This window comes from Elaeis guineensis, chromosome 9 (genome assembly GCF_000442705.2).
Source record: "Elaeis guineensis isolate ETL-2024a chromosome 9, EG11, whole genome shotgun sequence".
Classification (NCBI taxonomy): domain Eukaryota; kingdom Viridiplantae; phylum Streptophyta; class Magnoliopsida; order Arecales; family Arecaceae; genus Elaeis; species Elaeis guineensis.
In genome coordinates, this window is record NC_026001.2 from 8,256,099 (window position 1) to 8,273,948 (window position 17,850).

A 17,850-nucleotide genomic window follows, 5' to 3' on the forward strand; every position below is an offset into this window, starting at 1 on the left:
ATCTATATCCATATTTACCAAATATAAATGGATATGGATTATGGATGTTATTAACATCCTCTGGTCCAATTCAGGCGTAAAATAGGCCACAAATTTAAGCACAATCATTTCACATGAAATTCAGGTGTTTTGAGTTAGGTTTGCTGGTTTTGTCTGGCAGGTTTGCTGCATACATTGTTACATCTTGGCGCGTTTAAGATCAATATGATATGTGATCGATTTCTTTTAATCTTTTTTATTATTATCTTTATCAAAATTAACTTTATTATTTTTTATTATAAATTATATAATTCATGCTAATATAATAAATTTCAACTATGCATTTAAAATATAATTCTGACATCAAACTTAAATTATATAGATGATAGGCCCGGGAGATCTCAAGTTCTCCTGATGGTACAATATTCTCCACACCTAGACTATCAAATGTACCCCAGAAAATACAGAGTATACTAATTCATATACCCTTCTATTTGCGCAACATTTTCAGCTGAGATCAGGTATATAATCTATTTACCTGCTGATGAAGAAAAGGCTGCCTATAACTAAAGCTGCTTATTAACTAGCTAACAAAATGAAAAATAAACATGGTGCATTCTTCAAGGTGCAAAACGATATAAGATTCTTCATATAAAACTGGGCTAGTTGAAATGATAGCAGCAATTATATCTGGTGGAAATGAAGAACGGCCGTGTTCTTTTTATAAATTCAGTGGTGTGCCGCAATCCATAATCTAGCTTTGGATTTCCTAAGAGCTGGGAGGTGCCAATGGGCTGAAGTTCGTTCTGACAAACTAAAACCACCATAACTCACGCCTGATGGGTATGATTTATTCAGCAACGTGGTTTTACCGTTGAAATCCTCTTTGGCTGCATCTGGTGGGAGTTCAATTGGTGATTTATCTCTTTAAACTTCTCCTTAAGCCTCTGTATCTGCAGATGAAAACCAAATTATTTGGATCAATAGAGATCTCATGAGATACCTAACGTGTTAAACGACTTAGAAGTAGATTGTACCCGTTTCAGCTCAATCTCCAAATCCCTCTTGTGCTGCCCGAGTGAATGGCGTAGCTGAGTAATGTCAAAGATGTTATCCAAGTCATCTTCAAATGCAGACTCTAGGTCTTCACGTAGAAGGGCTGGGAACTTGTCAACCACCGGCATAAGGAGGAAACAATTAAACTACAAAATACAATTGAGGAAAAATATGAGAATGGAAACCTTGTTCAATAAACACAAAGGTTGCAGTTATGCAAGTGCCTGATCACATTTGGGGTGCAATTGTGTAAGTGCCTGCTCAAATTTGTTAAAGTGATAGTTTCATATTAGCGGAGGCAACCTACATGCTGTCAGACAAATTCAAAGTATCACAGCAAGCAGAAAATGCGATCAATTCTAAATGCAGTGCCAGCAGTTGATAGCCAGCTAAACAAAAGAGAATATAATGCATTAAGATGGAATTTGATGGAGATTATTAAATTGCTATAAGAGATTGATTTGGGAAAAGATATTAACAATTGTGTCCTAACAAAGCAAAGAACAAGATCTGCGTGACTAGCAAGGGTTTCGAAAAGGAATAAAACAGGAGAATTTATTAGTTGAGTTTGTGGTGTTCCTTGATCTAACAATAGCATACAATTTTTTCCAAGAGTAGAAGTGTTCTTTATGACTGGAAAGAATAAGTGACATTTTACCATCCTCAAGGGGCAGCAGAATAACATGTGAAGTCTGCAACTGATGTGCAGAGATAGTCCAATTACACAGGCTAGCATTTATGCATATATGATAGATGCAAACAGACACACTATATCAATGAAAGTAGCAGACTTGGATCATCACGACCTTCAGAGACAACTAATTAGTTGAAAACTTGATCACTGAAATTTATAGCATATGAGAGGCATTCATTCTGATTCCTTTTATAGTAGAAAAGTATAGAAGTGCTTTATTAGCATAAAAGCAAGCAACATTCATCAGTGTCCCAAAGGTAAACAAAGGACAAAAAAGTTCCTTCTTGGAAAGATACATTTATAAAACATACAAAAAAAACATATGACAGAAGAAATCCTTTTATTTTTTTTTTTAAAAAACAAAGGACCTAACAAAATAAAGATAAACCAGTAAGACTCATTATTGAGCATATCATGATTTATATTATAGGCAGAAGATTATCTATATTAAAGGAGAAAGTGAAGACAGAAAATCAGGTACTTCAAAGAGCAAGAATATAAAATGGTGGCAAGACTGATGAAGGATATAAAGCTAATTTTCAGAAGTTCTGAGGTGAGGATTCTACCAAGGAACAAAATATTAATCATAAAAAAATTACTAAAGATGAATAGGTGCCATAATTTAGAGAAAGTGCAAACTTTCTTCATGTCCCTGAAAATTTCTTAGATTGCTAAAATTTTTTCACTCGCTTAATGATTCGTTAAACTACTACCCAATTATCAAGCCGTCACCAAATCAAAGACAGTAGCAAGGTTTTAAATTCCGTGAGACGACACTGTCCTGATTTTTCCATGGGACGAAATGCGCCGCCATCCCACCCAGTCCCGATACTTGAGACAAGAGATGTCCCAAGATGTCCCGATTGGGATACTGGGACATTAGCGGGGTGTCTTGTCTCGACACATGGGATCGTACCCCGTCTCAATATCCCATGGGACGTCCTGCTGGAACTTGAATCCTTGGACAGTAATTTCCCCATGAATAGAACATTCCTATAAGCAGCCCCCGCTACTCTGCAATTCAAGCAGTAGGTTTCATTATACAAATACAATGGCCTATGAATACATGTTCAAAGATTATTAGATTGATATACTTTATTCTGCAATATGAACATCCGCTTTCCAACCCCTTTATACATCAGTAATACTTCTAGCAACTATTCGATTCACAAAGAACATTAAGAGTCCCTTAGTGATGTTAGGTCCTTGATGCATCCAATTCTGACCTTTCATTTGTATATACCAATTCTAAGCTTGATTTTGCAGGTCATAAGCCTCCTCACTCTTAAATTATTGTAGTTATGTTCCCACATAAAGAAGTAATACAAAATCTAAAGCAGGATCATATTTTACAAAAAGTTCTCATGATTCCTTCGCATGCAATGCCGGTTATGCAGTATAAAATATCATATACATAACACAACAGCAAGAAGAAATCTTAAAGAACTTAAAGCATGATTTGACTGCAAAATTATTTGATACGGACAATCAGAACTAGATGCATCAAGACAAGCATATAGGAAGCAGAATTTTGTGTAAGGTACAGGAAAGAAAACTCTGACTAGAGTCAATTGACCAAGACCAATAAAACGATAGATCAACATCTGGCTGGGTTTTATAAGTTCACATAACATGTATGTAAGGCAAGAACACAAAAATCAGTCAAAAATAACAAAGACCAAGGAAAATACAGATACAAACCTTCAATTCAGTAGACACCAAAAAGTGTTCCTTAATCCCATGGAAAATCTGATGTACTAGTGCATAAACAATTCTTTCAGATGAAGGAGCCAACCTTCGGTTCCAAAGCGTGCTATCTAAAAGATCAACTAGTCTTGTCTCCACTAGGGGACTACAGGAATTCGAGTCGACACCCTGTGTGCCATGGTTAGGTTTTGAATCTGTCTTCAATCTTTCATGTTTATTGTCATTTGACCCAAAGGATGACTCTTGCAGACCACCCAAACAAGTAGAATTTCCATTAGAGGAATGCTCTGTGCCAGAAAATGAGTCCAGGAATTGACGTAATCCAGCACGATTCTGCAAGTAGTTTATGCCAAAAAGGTATATCATAGCACAGTCATGTCAAGCATATCACTGTTTCCCGGATAAAAATCCTGACCTTGTTATGGAGGGACCAAGTGACATAACGAGTGGTGCTCACTAAATCCTCCATGCATCTGCATCACATAAAGAAACAAGAGCCTTCTAAGTGCATGTCTTCATATTAATTTATGCACTTATTTCACAAATAAAACCTCTCTTTGAAACATTGCTATATCTAGAATCAGCATATTAACAAACATAACAACATCTTACACAAGCAAACTGGAGCTTGGCAAGCCTATATTACTATTGTATGTTAGCATGAAATAGCTTGGTAGCTCAAGCAGGACAAAGTGACCTAGCAACAATAGCATAAGAATCAGCGCAGGAGCACGGACTTCTTATTTGGAGGTCATTCTTTGCAGAAACATGAAATGCAAGTTTGAAAAGTCAAACAAAAAAGAAGAAGAATAAGAAGAAGAAGAAGAAGAAGAAGAAGAAGAAGAAGAAGAAAATCAAATTTGAACTGAACTTGGTCTCATATGAAATTTGGTATCAATGACATACGTTCATAGAAGACTTACTGAAGAATACCAAGAAGAATGTGCAGGTGCTCGGTTCCAGAGCAGGTGGGGTATCCTAGGCTGATTTTTGCAAACATATCCTGACTGCTTGTAAGGAGGTCACGTCCAGGGAAACAGCTAAGTTGCTTTATTTCAGACAAAATAAAACATTATGAGCTGACATGTTGAGGTTGAATTAGTCTGTCAGTAGGGTCTTTTAACCAATACAGCTAGGCCAAATAAAGAGGACATCAAACTATTTGTCAGCATCCCCCATGTGGCCTTTTGAGTCCCAATTGACCAGCAAACGGTGGGGTGACAAATTAGCTCGTAAAGTTGTATCCTGTCTGAAAGGAGACAATTGAACTGCTCCCATGTCCAAAGCCACCTCAGATCCATTTAGCATTAGAAGAAGAACCTAGATGGGCAAATATAATTGTAAGAGGCCTCATTTATTTCACTCCTATAGGTTGGTCAGCTTGGCAATCCATAGAGAATCTTGGCTCTGGTTTTTCAGTCACAACCAAAACAAAGAGATGGGTTATAACTTCTATCGATGGAAGCTTTTGAGATCCTTTAAAAATGTTGGGGCAACCTAAGCTGGACTAGACTCTGATTTCTGTTTATGTACATACTACAACAACCTTAGAGGCTGAATGTTTATAGACCATACTCAGAACTTTTTTCTAGAACTTGAGCCTAGACAATGCATCTGGCTGTAAATGCCAGCCCAAGCCTGGTCTAAGTCAGATCAGTTCTAGAGAACCACTGCACCAGTCCATATACACAGCATGATTATCAAGTCCGAAAATCAATTTGTTTAAACAAAGTACAAGAGTTACTTCTTCCATTATTTTTGACCCAATGAAGGATAGAGCTCCATGCATTCTATGACTTAAGAATTACCATCACTAAAATGACAGAAAGAAAATCCAAAGAAAAAGCATAGACTATGAGAATGATTACTTATCACGGCATGCTCGTTCAGTAGCTTCAGCAAATTTGTTGAATGCAATCTCAACGCGCCTTAAAAATACTTCATGACCACTAAGATATTCACCATCTTTCTGTTGAAAGCTAGTTATCAGTTAATAAGAAAAAGGTTGAAATCCTATACCATCATTCAGATATCAAGGGAAAACCATACCTGCAATAGATATACAGAGATGGGAAGCAACCTCTTCAATATGTATAAAAGCCTAAAGCCTAACTGTTGCAAAAAAGGAAACAGGTTATATTTATTATATGTAAGTATCACAAATCAACAAAAGCTTTGTAGAGGTCTTATTCATGCAAGTATCAATTTGTTCTTTGTTTACAAGATGAAAGCATATTTATCACCAGGCATATCATGTGAATCATACGGACAAGATATTAATAGGGCATGACATCTGCAGACATGAAAGACATGCTCTATGATTTACTTAAGCAACTTTTTGCCCAACATTCTCCGTGTAGCTAATACCATAAATCTATACACAAAAAGGAGAAAAAAAAGGGAAAAGAAAATCAACTACAATGACATTTCAAATGTACATGAAAAATTTTAAAAAATCGGAAAGAATCTTTATATAGACATATTATATATAGACCTATTATAAACAGTGAAAGCTTGCCGAGCAATCATCGACTTTTAAAGCATGTCAGAGGATTAAAGCATCCATATTATCAGAAAAATAACACAGTGAAAGGTTATGTGGAAGGTGTGGAAGAGTGAGTGGATATTGACTATATATGGTTATTTGGGTTAAAGGCACGTTGGAGAGAACAGAAGTGTAAGAATGATAGTCAGGAAGTTTGAAATTCAGAAATTTGGATAAACTCCTCAAAATACCACAAAACGTATAAGAAAATCATCAAAATTTCAAATACCAGAAAATAAGATAAATCTTTAAAAAGGTGAGTTACTTGTATATATCTATAAATAAATGCATGCAAAAAATGGCAAACATCAGCTTTACACAGACACAAAATCTAGGTTTCTTTCCATGTCCTGACTTGTGCACTCCTACGCATCAAATGACCATCCTTGGCAGTTGAAACTTCAAATCAGCAAAGCATAATGTCATCATGGTCACATATGAACTGTTGAGACTTATGCCTGGAAGTTTCCAAGTCCAATATAACAATTAGCAAAGGTTTTATGAATTCTATCAAATTAGAAAGCAATTGATCTAACAAATTGTTCATTATATACATCCATGAAACACGTAATATTTCAAAACTTCACTTTTGCTATACCCAAAGACAGATGAAGGTGTGCATTAATGTGGTTCTTTGCCACGTTAAATCAGCAAGAATGGTGAAAGTGCATTCAGTTACAAACTAGCTGTTTTATTTACTAATAATTTACATCACTAGTTATTAAAACATATGCCTTTTTTTTGCAAACAGTGTGTAGATGGTGTCTCTAACAGCAGAGCGTATTACATATAGCAGATAACAGGCAAACGAACATCTATTTGCTTACATAAAACATAATGCTTTTCAATTGTTAGCATTATAGATAAATTAATGCACATATGTTTAAACTACGAATGTGCGGTTTGAGGTTGGCACTTGACTGAAATACAAAAACAACTGATCTCATCCAATATCACTTCAGAAGACCAAAATAATTCAATTAATAGATGCTTAATATAAATAAAGAGAATGATGTTGAACCATGAACCTGATGAAGGAAAGGCTCAAATGTGTCGCGAGCTTTTGCAACAGCAATTACACAAGCAGTCCTACGATAACAGGATTTTGAAAAACAAGAGTTATTGCATTAAAGAATTAAATAATGCTACACTACATGAAAAGAGAAGCTAAAAGAACCTAGAATAATTTGTTCCATCATGGATGTCCTCAACTCCACATGCATTTACAATCTCTTCCCTGGTAATTGGAGGACATTTGACACCTCCAACCACAATGCGAAATTCTGCCATTGCACGATGATATTGTGCACCGCCATAAAGTCGCATCCCAGCATTCTGAGCACAAAATTGCATCAGGAAAATGAAAATATAATTGTCAAGTGCATGACATATGCTGAGTAAATCTTAGAAGAGAAACCAAAATGTAAATCTTAGAAGAGAAACCAAAACAAACAAAATAACTAAAATTTACCAAAACATCATGACATCCATATCAAAGTTAAATGCCTTTGGATTCCAAAAACGAAAACCTAAGATCTGTGGCTAGTCAAATATGTAACAATGACATATAGTTTGTAGATTAGTGCAGTAATGCTAATGAAAGAGAAGAAGTCCTTCCAGAAAAAAACATAGAGCTTCAACTTGCTGGCTCCATCACCTCCCCCCACCAGCACACTTGAAAAAAAGAGAGGAGAAAAGAAAAAAAGAAACACCCCCTACTTCCAACCCCCCTTCTATCTGTGCATGTATAACATATGTATTACTGAGTGACAAAAAGTTCTCCACCTTTATATTGACCCGATACAGTGTTTTATGTCCAAAAGGTGTTGCCCTTGCCAAAATATCACCTTTAGACACGCTACTGTAAAATGCATGGTGAACTATAAATACATACCATATAACCAGAAAATTGACAGTTTATAATGAGAATTTCCTCAAGTTCTCCATACTTGGCTCAGCTGGCTGATAAAAAGAATGAGATCTGTTCAAGTTCAAAAGCTTGAGAGAGATGACTGAAACAAACAGGTAATCCTCAAGCTAGTCATTGGAAATGAAATTTCACTCTATTGGAAAGACTCAGTTTCCCTATCACATGCATAAAAGCATTGTCCATTAACTAAAAAATTATTGTCACTAGCTGTTGAATACCATTGTTTGTTATATTTATACACGATATTCCGAACCCTAATGTCTCAATATCCTAAAGATATTAGCAACTTTTTCAAACTTATTATTCTCAGCTTAGCTTTTATACTTCTGCCGAAACTTAACGGTATATTAGATGTTTTATCGTCTATACACAGAAAACTTTGTAACGACTTTAGGCGCAGTTCCGCATAATAGCATTTCTAGTCTGAGATAGCTTACAGGCAATTTAACTTTCAGTATCCAAACCAGATTAACACAACTTACAGGCATCATCTTGTGAGGAAACTGGAAACTGTCAGCTCCTATAAAAGTTCCTCCATTAGTCCTTTCATCCTGTAAAGTTTCCCCTGCAACCAGCACAAAATATTGCAGATAATTTCTTTGCACAAACAATTGCTAAAGATATACCAGCAGAATTTAAGTGGTATTCAAGCAGTTCTCCTTACAAAGAAAGAATACAAGCTTACCAAATTTATCAGGAGGTGCCACCACTGTTCCTTTCAACAACAATGATAACTGAAAGAAGAAGGATCCTGGTATCAGCACAGCTTTGTACAAGACTGATCAGTTTGAACACATGCATAGGACAGTATGTTTTACCAATATAACACCATTAGACAGATAGAGCAAATTTACAAAATAAGATTATTATGAACTCCTAAAATTAAACATATACTTCATCTGCTTTATATCTAAATGCAAAAATTGACAGAAACCTTTGTTAATAATGAGTCATGGAATGCACGTCCCTTCTCCTTCAGTTTTACTTCATCCAAATTGCTGCACGCGGATAGACATACAATGAAGTGAAAAAAGCATAATAGCTTCTCCATTAACTGCATGATATGATTCAGATCTCATACAAACATATGAGAGAAATAAACCAGAGAAAAATTCAGACTTTAAACCCCATAAAGTTTTACAGTAGATTCACAGCCCATTAATAACAGAATAACTTGCACACACAGAATAAAAATTGCCACGTCAAAGGCTTATAAGTACAAAGACAACAATATGTTAACTAGTTAATAAGGTACAAAACTGTAAACCTGAGTTCTTGATTGACCTCACGTAGCTTCCTTGTTGTGCTCCGGAATTCCTTTTCTAAAAGTGGAATAATTAGTGGAACACTCTCCAAGTACCTTTGCCCCAAAAAATTACCATTAGCAAATACAAGTTTCAAGGTACTCCCAGCAAATTAGATGGAACAGGAGAACCTCTGTACCTTTCCTGCAGCAATTCTTCCAAAAATAACCTAAGGCTGCTCACACCTATTCTACTTCTTTCCTCCTTCGACAATGATCTACCTAACTTCTCCTCTAAAGAAGCAATATCTTCCAGCTCTCTCAAAGAAATGGCCTGCATTGGCACTCCAGAACAAAACAAAACCATAGAAATGAATATAAAATATGAGGAATACCAACAATATCAGGTAAGGATTACCGGTGTATATTTTTGCATATAAACTCAATACAGTGACTGTTATTTAATAAGAAAACCAAAGCTATGTTTTGTATATCAGGACTAAAGTAACATTGACATATAACTCTTCATACATAGGTTACTTCACAATCAGCTATGCCTACAAGATAATATCTTAAATGATATTCTAAGTCTAACCAAGCCATTTCATCAACTCATTTTACTGTAACAACTCAGGACCTCACCCAAAAAGCCCAGTCATAAAGTATTATTTGGGTTCCTTAGCCCTATATAAGTACCCAAGATTTAGCCAGTGCATAGCTGATGCATGACTAAACACGCCCCCACAAGACCTCACCTTTACTACTTCAAAATTAATAGATGTACCCAAATCCTAATCTAATCTCCATCTTTAGCTCTGTTCTAGATTAAGTCGTCTCTAATCTCTTTGTCTACTGATGGACCTGAACATCAAATCTGATATCAGACGCATTAAACTTTTCATAATAGTGGCATAGTACTTGCAATAGCCTAACCATACAAGGAGATCTAAGTCCTCTCTTCGAGGTTCGCTGTCTTGGCACCAGACTCCATACTAGTATCATCCTATTATAATGTTAGTACAAGGTACGGTATTATAAGGTTCAACATATTGAGTGTCAGTATGGGACAGCACCGCATACCAGTTTGGTCTTGATAATTTGGCATGATAAGGTATGTCTAGTACAGTACCAATCCGTATGGCAAACCTTGGTTGAAAATAGCCCAAATAACAGCATCTAGTGTCAACTACCCTTAGGTGGTGGGGCATCAGATAGTGTTTCATACTAACCTTATAATTAGTGCCTACCATGCAGACCATAAAAGTCCTAAAAACTATAATGTGTTCCTACATATGTTTCTGTGTGTGGCCGTTTAACAAGCTAGTCTGTGGGTAGAACTCTAAAGACTGCAGCATTTTACAACAAAATACTAAATTTCAACGTTAAAACACATTTTTCTTATTAATTTAAAAGAGTAGTAAAAAAAGGGTGAGTGTAGAAAAGTGATTAATCTATGTGGTCATAACTGTGATCATGACCATAGGTCCAAATAATAACCACCACGAGTGGTTTTCTAGTCCTCAACTAACATAGCTCTTCAGCTATTACATCTCACCATCTGAAGACTTCTCCACCTATCATCTCTCATAAACAACCACCTTGGGTTACAAATTTCCATGTAACAAGTCAGTGAGACTGGGTTTATGGGACGGGACACGAATTTGCATTTCAACTAACTCAAAAATGGTAGCATATTACATGGATATCACAGCCTTTGTAGGGAATAAGAAAAATTATATAGTTCATGATCTCTATTAGCTTTATGTATTTCAAAATGCTTGTGAGTAATTTGACATGAAAAAAAAAATCCAAGAAAACTCCAAATTGGAATAAGTATAAAATCAAAATTCAAAGTATTAAGAATTTAAGATATAAAGAAGCTGAACTTTCTTAAATTCCTCATTTGATCTGTAAACAGCTTCATGCCCAGAACCAACTCTCCCAGAGGGCACAGAAGTGAAGAAGGGTGAGTCACCCAATAAACAACCATCCAACATACAAACAGGTGGCTTGAGAAAAACTTCGACATCAGAAGATCGTGCAAATTGAGGAATTTTTGTATCAAGCTTTGTGGAGACTATGACAGTCCTTGATAGTTCAGGATCAATCTGCATCAAATGAGGAAACAAGATATGAACTCCAAATTTAACTCAAATGATAGGAAGATTGAATTCATAGTGCAATCAATTACTGATCAGTCTGCTAAAAGCAAGGAAGCAGTTAACAAAAATGAGAAGCATAAAGTGCCAAAAAGAAACTATACTAACTTGCATAACTATTCTCCGTGTAGTGGCATTACTCCAATCACTGCAATCTTCAAGACATAATATGATGAACTCTTTATGCTGCATCTTAGCACGCACAAGTGCCTCCACTGCACGAGCTTGCCCCTGCAAAGACTCCAATCAAGAAAATTAATATAGTGAGTAACATGTTGGCTGATGAGGTCCTGTAAATCCAACTTCTTGGTTTGACTGTTAAAAAAAGGCATAACCTTAACATCCATGAACTTAAGCTCCAGCCTCTAGAATTCAAGATCAACTCCATGGGAGGCAGATTATTAGTTGCAAAATAATTAATTAAAAAAATAAAGATACAAACTCGGGTGTACTCAAATTTTGATTCAAAGAAAAAAGACAAGGCTGATCTTCTAAGAGTCTAGAAAGGGGAGATATTATATGCCAAAAAAGGGCATGCCATAAATAGAAATTAAACAGTAACCTGAATGAAAGTTATAGCGATGAAAAAAACATGTTCAAGTTTGCATGCTAAACTGAGAAACAATTGCTAGAGACACATATTGTGTCGAATATAGAGAAAGGAACCATAAATAACTATCTCCGTAACTTCTGCTTAGTAGTTCTCCCAGTTGTCATTCTTACATTGAATAAAAAGAAGTTTCTAATCTATAATAACCATAACAATCAAGCCTTTTCCCAACTATTTTGGTCAGCTTTATGGATCTTCATTCACCAAGTATCCCTGCCACCTTTGAAGTTATTCCAAGTTCCTCTATATCCCTTCTCACAACCTCCATCCATGTTATCATAGGTCTTACCCTCTTTTCCTTACAAACTTTAACACCAACCAAAATACCCTCCTTACTAGAGCATTCTTAGATCTTCATCATACATGTACATATCATTTCGATTAATTTTCTATCACTTTGTGCTTAATTCATACAACTTTTATAGTTTCTCTAATATTTTTATTTTTTATTTTACATTTTCTAATTTTACTATGCATCCATCTTCACATTCTCATTTCCACCACACTCAACTCATTTGTATATGCTTTATTTATTATCCAGTATGCCATATAACATATCATGTCTTACTCTTGTTCGATAAAATCTTTCCTTAAATCACTAAGGTATGCACCTACGACATGATATTGTAGATGCACCTCTCAACTTAATCCAACTAACTCTCAATCTATTAAATCTGTTGTGAGGATCAATGTGGGCATGTGTTTAGTCCCACAATGGTTATACAAAGTCAAGGAACTCAACTACTACCTTCTGGCAAACTTTTTAGATGAGGTCCTGAGTTATTACACATGATATCAAAGGAGACCTGGCCCATGGCCTATACAAACTTGGGGACACCGCACCATGGGTCCATTGAGGTTAACCATGGGTTGATAATGGCATTTATGATTAAATTCGAATGGATTTAGATCCTTAGCCCGACGAAAATGCCAGGACTTAAATAGGGGAAGTATGTGAGGGTCTTGCAAATATGGATTTAGTCCCACACTGGCTATGGACTGATAGATCTTTTGTACTTATAGAAGGCCATGAAACCTAAATAATATCCATCAGCTATCCTTTTTGGATGAGGTCTTAGGTTGTTATAAATTACATGAATACCCATGCAGGCATATGTTTAGTCTCACATGGCTATGCATTGGATAGATCTTAGTTACTTATACAGAGCTAAGGAATCCAAATAATACATTCTGACTAGCCTTTTGGATAAAATCCTAGGCTATTACAAATGATATTAGAGCGAATTTGACCTATGGCCTATGTGGACTAGGGAAGACTATAACACAGGTCCATTGGGGCTAACCACAGGCCGATCGTGGTGCTTGTGATTAGATTTGAATGAATTTGGACCCTTAGTCTGATAATAATATCCGGACTTAAATAGAGAGAGTATGTAAGGACCTATGCAGGCATGTGTTTAGTTCCATATCAGCTATGCACTTGGTAGATCTTGGATATTTGTATAGAGCCAAGGAATCTAAATAATATCTTCCAGCTAGCTTTTTCAATGAGATCCTAGATTATTACAAATATCTTCATCTATCTCCCTATCATTTTGTATAATATATCTTATATGATGAAGCTGATCATTTTGTGATATCTCTTGGTCATTAATCATAATAATTATCATATTTTCACTTTCATTCTCACTAAGTTCACATTCCATTTACTCTATTTTTGTTCTACTAATCTTTAAACCTTTATCCTCTAATGTTTTCTTTCATTAGTCTAATTTAGTATATAATCTAGGCTTCTTTTCATCAATCAACACTACATCGGCCATAAATAACAAATACCATGGTGCATCTTCTTGATATCACTATTAGCAGTAACTTTATCCATAATGAATGCAAATCCACAATAATTGGAAATACGCTTACTGTAACTAGTATCTCCTGACACTTATCAATGGCCAGCATACACGCCTTCAATTATTTTAGCACTCTATTTATGTAAACCCCTTTTTTCTCAGATCCCACCAAATTACTTTTGTTATTACCCTATCATAAGTTTTCACTAAGTCAATAAAGACCAGACATAAATTAAATATCCCTCATTGTTTTACAAATTGTTAAAATTAGTGGAGAATCTTCCTTCACCAAAAGACTTGCAATCAGGTTATGATCCTTACATATGCTTTTTTTCATTCCTTATTTATTTTCTTCTATTCTAGCCGTTGGCTTTGGTTTAAATCTGCAAAATAAGAGGGGCACTATGGAAACATATGAGTCCTATAGAATGTTGTTAGGTTCCTTTTTTCCTTTGGTGGCTTAAGAAAGGAGTAAAAGAGTATCATTGGGGTTTAAGGGCTAGGGCATGAGATTAAATTCAAGTGTTTTGTTGTACCATTTATCTCAAATTTTCTCATAGTGAAAAGATGATGGGAAGATTTTTTTCCTTCCAAAGTGGAACCACATGTCTCTATCAATGTCTACCATCTCAACCTATATCACCCCTTACCAATTGTACCATATCATACCGGTAAGATATCAGCATGACACCGAGGTTTAGTTGGTATGAGCCAAGCCAGTCTAAACCAAGCAGAATTGTTTTATACCATCAGATTTCGGATAATACCATGGCTGGAAGAGAGAAAATTGGTTGGAACTTGCCTACCATAGTGGTAAAGTACTTGTACAATTACCAGTTTGTGGACCTTGGTCTCTATCCTAGTCTATGTCTGACTGTTTATTACTTCCTTATTTTATTTTCAACTCCTACTCATATAAATTTATATAAAGGTCAACAAACCGACCTATCTTTCCTCTCCCTCATAGATCAACCTCACTTCCGCTCTCCTTCCCTAATGGATATTAATCTAATTTATTCTGACTAGATGTGCACATATAAATTTTCCTTTTACAATTACATCATCACATTAAGACACTTCAAAATGCAGAAATCTAGCCTCATTATTAAGCAAAAGCATTGCAGAGTCTCAAATTTATGAAATTGTCTCGTGATATCATTACCCAATATCAATATGTATCAATAAAAATGAAATGTTGCAAGGACCAGCTAACTGAAGATATGCTGCTCTTCTGAATTGCAGCTTTATTAAATTCCAGAATCAGCTGTTAGCCACCTATCATGAAATAACAGAATAGATGGAAGAATATTGAGGCAGAAGAAGGGAAGGGTGTCCATGCAAACTTATTTCAAGAGGAAGCTTCTATTACATTTCAAGATATGGGTTACAACAACATACAAAACAAGCATCTTTAGGTACAAATTTGTAAAGCTGGAATGTTAAACTATAATTTGAATCATAATATACTCAAGCATATCAAGCAACTCAATGAGTCAAACTGCATCAGGTAATAGTATTTGATGAATTAACAAAATGCAACAACAGCAGCACCAGCATACCTGCAAAATTCGATTCTTTCGACCTGGTGCAGGAATGATAAGACCTGGAGTGTCTATTATGGTGAGATTTGGACAGTATTTGTACTCTATTTTGATAATGATTTCTTTCTCTGAAAATTGACAGGGGTCACTCTCCAGCCTCATGTTTTCAGCTTCAATATAAGCCTACAAGCAATTAAAAATGGAACAAAAAATTAATAGAGGTAATTAACAGGCACAGTAGGACTGCATCTTCTACTCATGATAAGCATTTAAGGAAACAGATGAACAATAACAGAATGTAGAGTTAAATTGCTCCAGTATAAGTATTTAACCAATTAGGTCCAACCAAAAATTGTCACCAGCCCTAATTACATAGGCTTGCATAAGTCAGGTATTTTTCATCCCTTAATTAATGTGCCATTGTACAACAATGTATCCCCCTTCTACTGCATTCAATGCAACAGCAAAGATGCATTGCAGAGTCATTTACCACATCCATAATGATTAAATAGCAAAGTGGAAGACATTCTTTTCTAGAAGGCATACATGCAGGAATAATTTTCAAACAGCAGTGTCAGTTTCCACAGTAAGTAAAAAACAAGTGTAACATGTGAACCAATTGATGTAGAACTTCAACATCTAATGTGAGCAAAAATGAAGTGATTTCTATGGAAGCAGTTAAAAACGAACCAAAAATAAAAAAACTGCAGCGGGCAATTTCAAAATCTAATCATGAATCCTAGAAAAATCACGTCATATATTCAAGAAATTCAGATAACAACCCAATTTTCCACTTGCTATGAAGAAAACAATCAGTTTTTATTGCTTGATATTTGAAGGGTTTAATCAACTCTTAAAACAAGTTAACAACAATGTACAGTTTCAAATAGTAATCCGGAACATCAGACGTATCACATTATATCTCTAATAAACCCATGAAACAATCCAGTTTTTCCCTCAGAAAGAAAACAATTTAACTTTGTTACTGCAATCTCATGGGATTGAACAAGTCCTAAAAAAAGGGTCAAATACAGTAAACAATTTCAAACCCCTTAATAACAAGAAATGGAAATGTATGTGGTGTATTTAAGGAGATGCAGATAGCGATCCGATTTTACACTCAGAAAAAGATATAAGTCAAGTTTTATTGATGAAAAATTGAACGGTTCAATCAACTTTCAAAAAAAAAAAAGGCTTTACGGTGAGCAATTTCCAAACAAGATTGTGAACACTAGGAGATGCACGGTATGCATTCAAGCAAGTCTCATCGCAAACATTAGAAAGTTAACTAAGATGAAAAATTTAAAACCCTAGCAATGAACATCAGAAAATGCACATTGTTTATTTAAGAAACCCAGATAAGAATCCAATCTTTTGGCTCAAAAACTAGATAAAATTTCAATCCGTTGCTGGATGGTGAAAGGTCCCATCAACACCTCCCAAATTTTTTTGAACTTTTGTAATTAATATACCTTCACATTAACACCAAGAGATGACTCGAAAAACATCAATCACTTTTTAAGATAATCTGCGGTACGTTCTTCGTTCATGGAGAGAGTTGAGAGGATCGAGTTAGGCCCCTTTCTGTAGAATAAAGAAGCAAATATTTGGGGAAAGAGGAGAAAGAATGGAAGGAACCTGGATCTCGGCGAGGGACTTGAAGTGGGCGATGGCGGGATCGGCGTCGGAGACGAGGCGGCACCGGGGGAGCTCGCAGGTGGGGTTGTACTTCATGTGGAGCGTGATGGGGCGTCGGGTCTTGGTGCCTCCGCCGACGTGGTTGAACTGGAACCCCATGAGGGCCTCCACGAGGGCGCTCTTCCCGTCGGTCTGGTGCCCTACCACAAGCACCGCCGGCGCCTCGAACGGAGTCTCAAACTCCTGCGCCAGCCCGTGGAGCTCGTTGTACGCCTCGTACAGCTTCCCCGACGACGCCCACTCTTCCTCCTCCTCCTCCGCCTCCTCGGCGGCAGCAAATTCCTCTCCTCCGCCTTCGCTCCGGTCGACGGGGCCCTTCTTCATCCTGTCTGGTGCTTCTTGAATTCTCTCGTTCGCTCGCTCAGTGTTATGAAACCTTGGATGCGAGTGGAAGCGATAGTGTCTCCGGGCGGGATAATAAACGAGGGTCTGAGAAGCGACACATCACACGTGAGTGCGTGCCAGGGTTTTGGGAATCGGGTTTTGCAGCGACATTCCACTTCAGGAGAGTCCGCAGCAGATATTTCTATGCGCGCATGGTCTTGCCTGCCTTCATCGTATTCTAAAACGCATGCCCATTCGTATATTATAATAATAAAGAATTGATTTGACATAGAGAGGAATTTAATCTAATGCTTGCAATGAAATTTTTCTGCAGCCAAACGTAACAGCTACATCATCAAGAACAAAAACCTGCACCTGAAATGCACCAGGCAAATTTGTTGCTCAAGAGATACGTACAGGCTCTGTCTTGACTTGACTTTGGGCTGTTTAATCATGAAATCATTATATACAATTCTGAGCTTTGTTTAGATAAACTAAAAAACATTCTTTGAGGTTTGCCCACCACCAGTTAGTAATTTCTTGACAACAGATG

General features: G+C 36.3%; 1 protein-coding gene across 3 annotated transcripts; it reads right to left on the minus strand.

Annotated features, from left to right (window-relative positions):
- Positions 1 to 593: 593 nt before the first annotated feature.
- Positions 594 to 17,368, minus strand: LOC105051801 (dynamin-like protein ARC5). 3 transcript variants are annotated; one of them, XM_029266646.2, is made up of 17 exons: positions 16,914 to 17,368; positions 15,294 to 15,458; positions 11,422 to 11,553; positions 11,041 to 11,262; positions 9,355 to 9,488; positions 9,179 to 9,271; positions 8,846 to 8,909; positions 8,597 to 8,645; positions 8,394 to 8,476; positions 7,159 to 7,316; positions 7,010 to 7,070; positions 5,486 to 5,548; positions 5,305 to 5,405; positions 3,852 to 3,909; positions 3,431 to 3,769; positions 1,017 to 1,181; positions 594 to 932 (listed from the first exon to the last, which is right to left on the minus strand). In XM_029266646.2, exons 1-17 carry the CDS (start codon positions 17,295 to 17,297, stop codon positions 834 to 836), a joined length of 2,370 nt encoding a protein of 789 aa, XP_029122479.2. In that variant the 5' UTR covers positions 17,298 to 17,368; the 3' UTR covers positions 594 to 833. The 3 variants fall into 3 exon arrangements, with proteins under 3 accessions (XP_029122479.2, XP_010930711.2, XP_073099771.1); XM_010932409.4 differs by having other exon boundaries at positions 11,422 to 11,544; positions 16,914 to 17,367; XM_073243670.1 differs by lacking the exons at positions 594 to 932; positions 1,017 to 1,181 and adding an exon at positions 2,599 to 2,743.
- Positions 17,369 to 17,850: the final 482 nt, after the last annotated feature.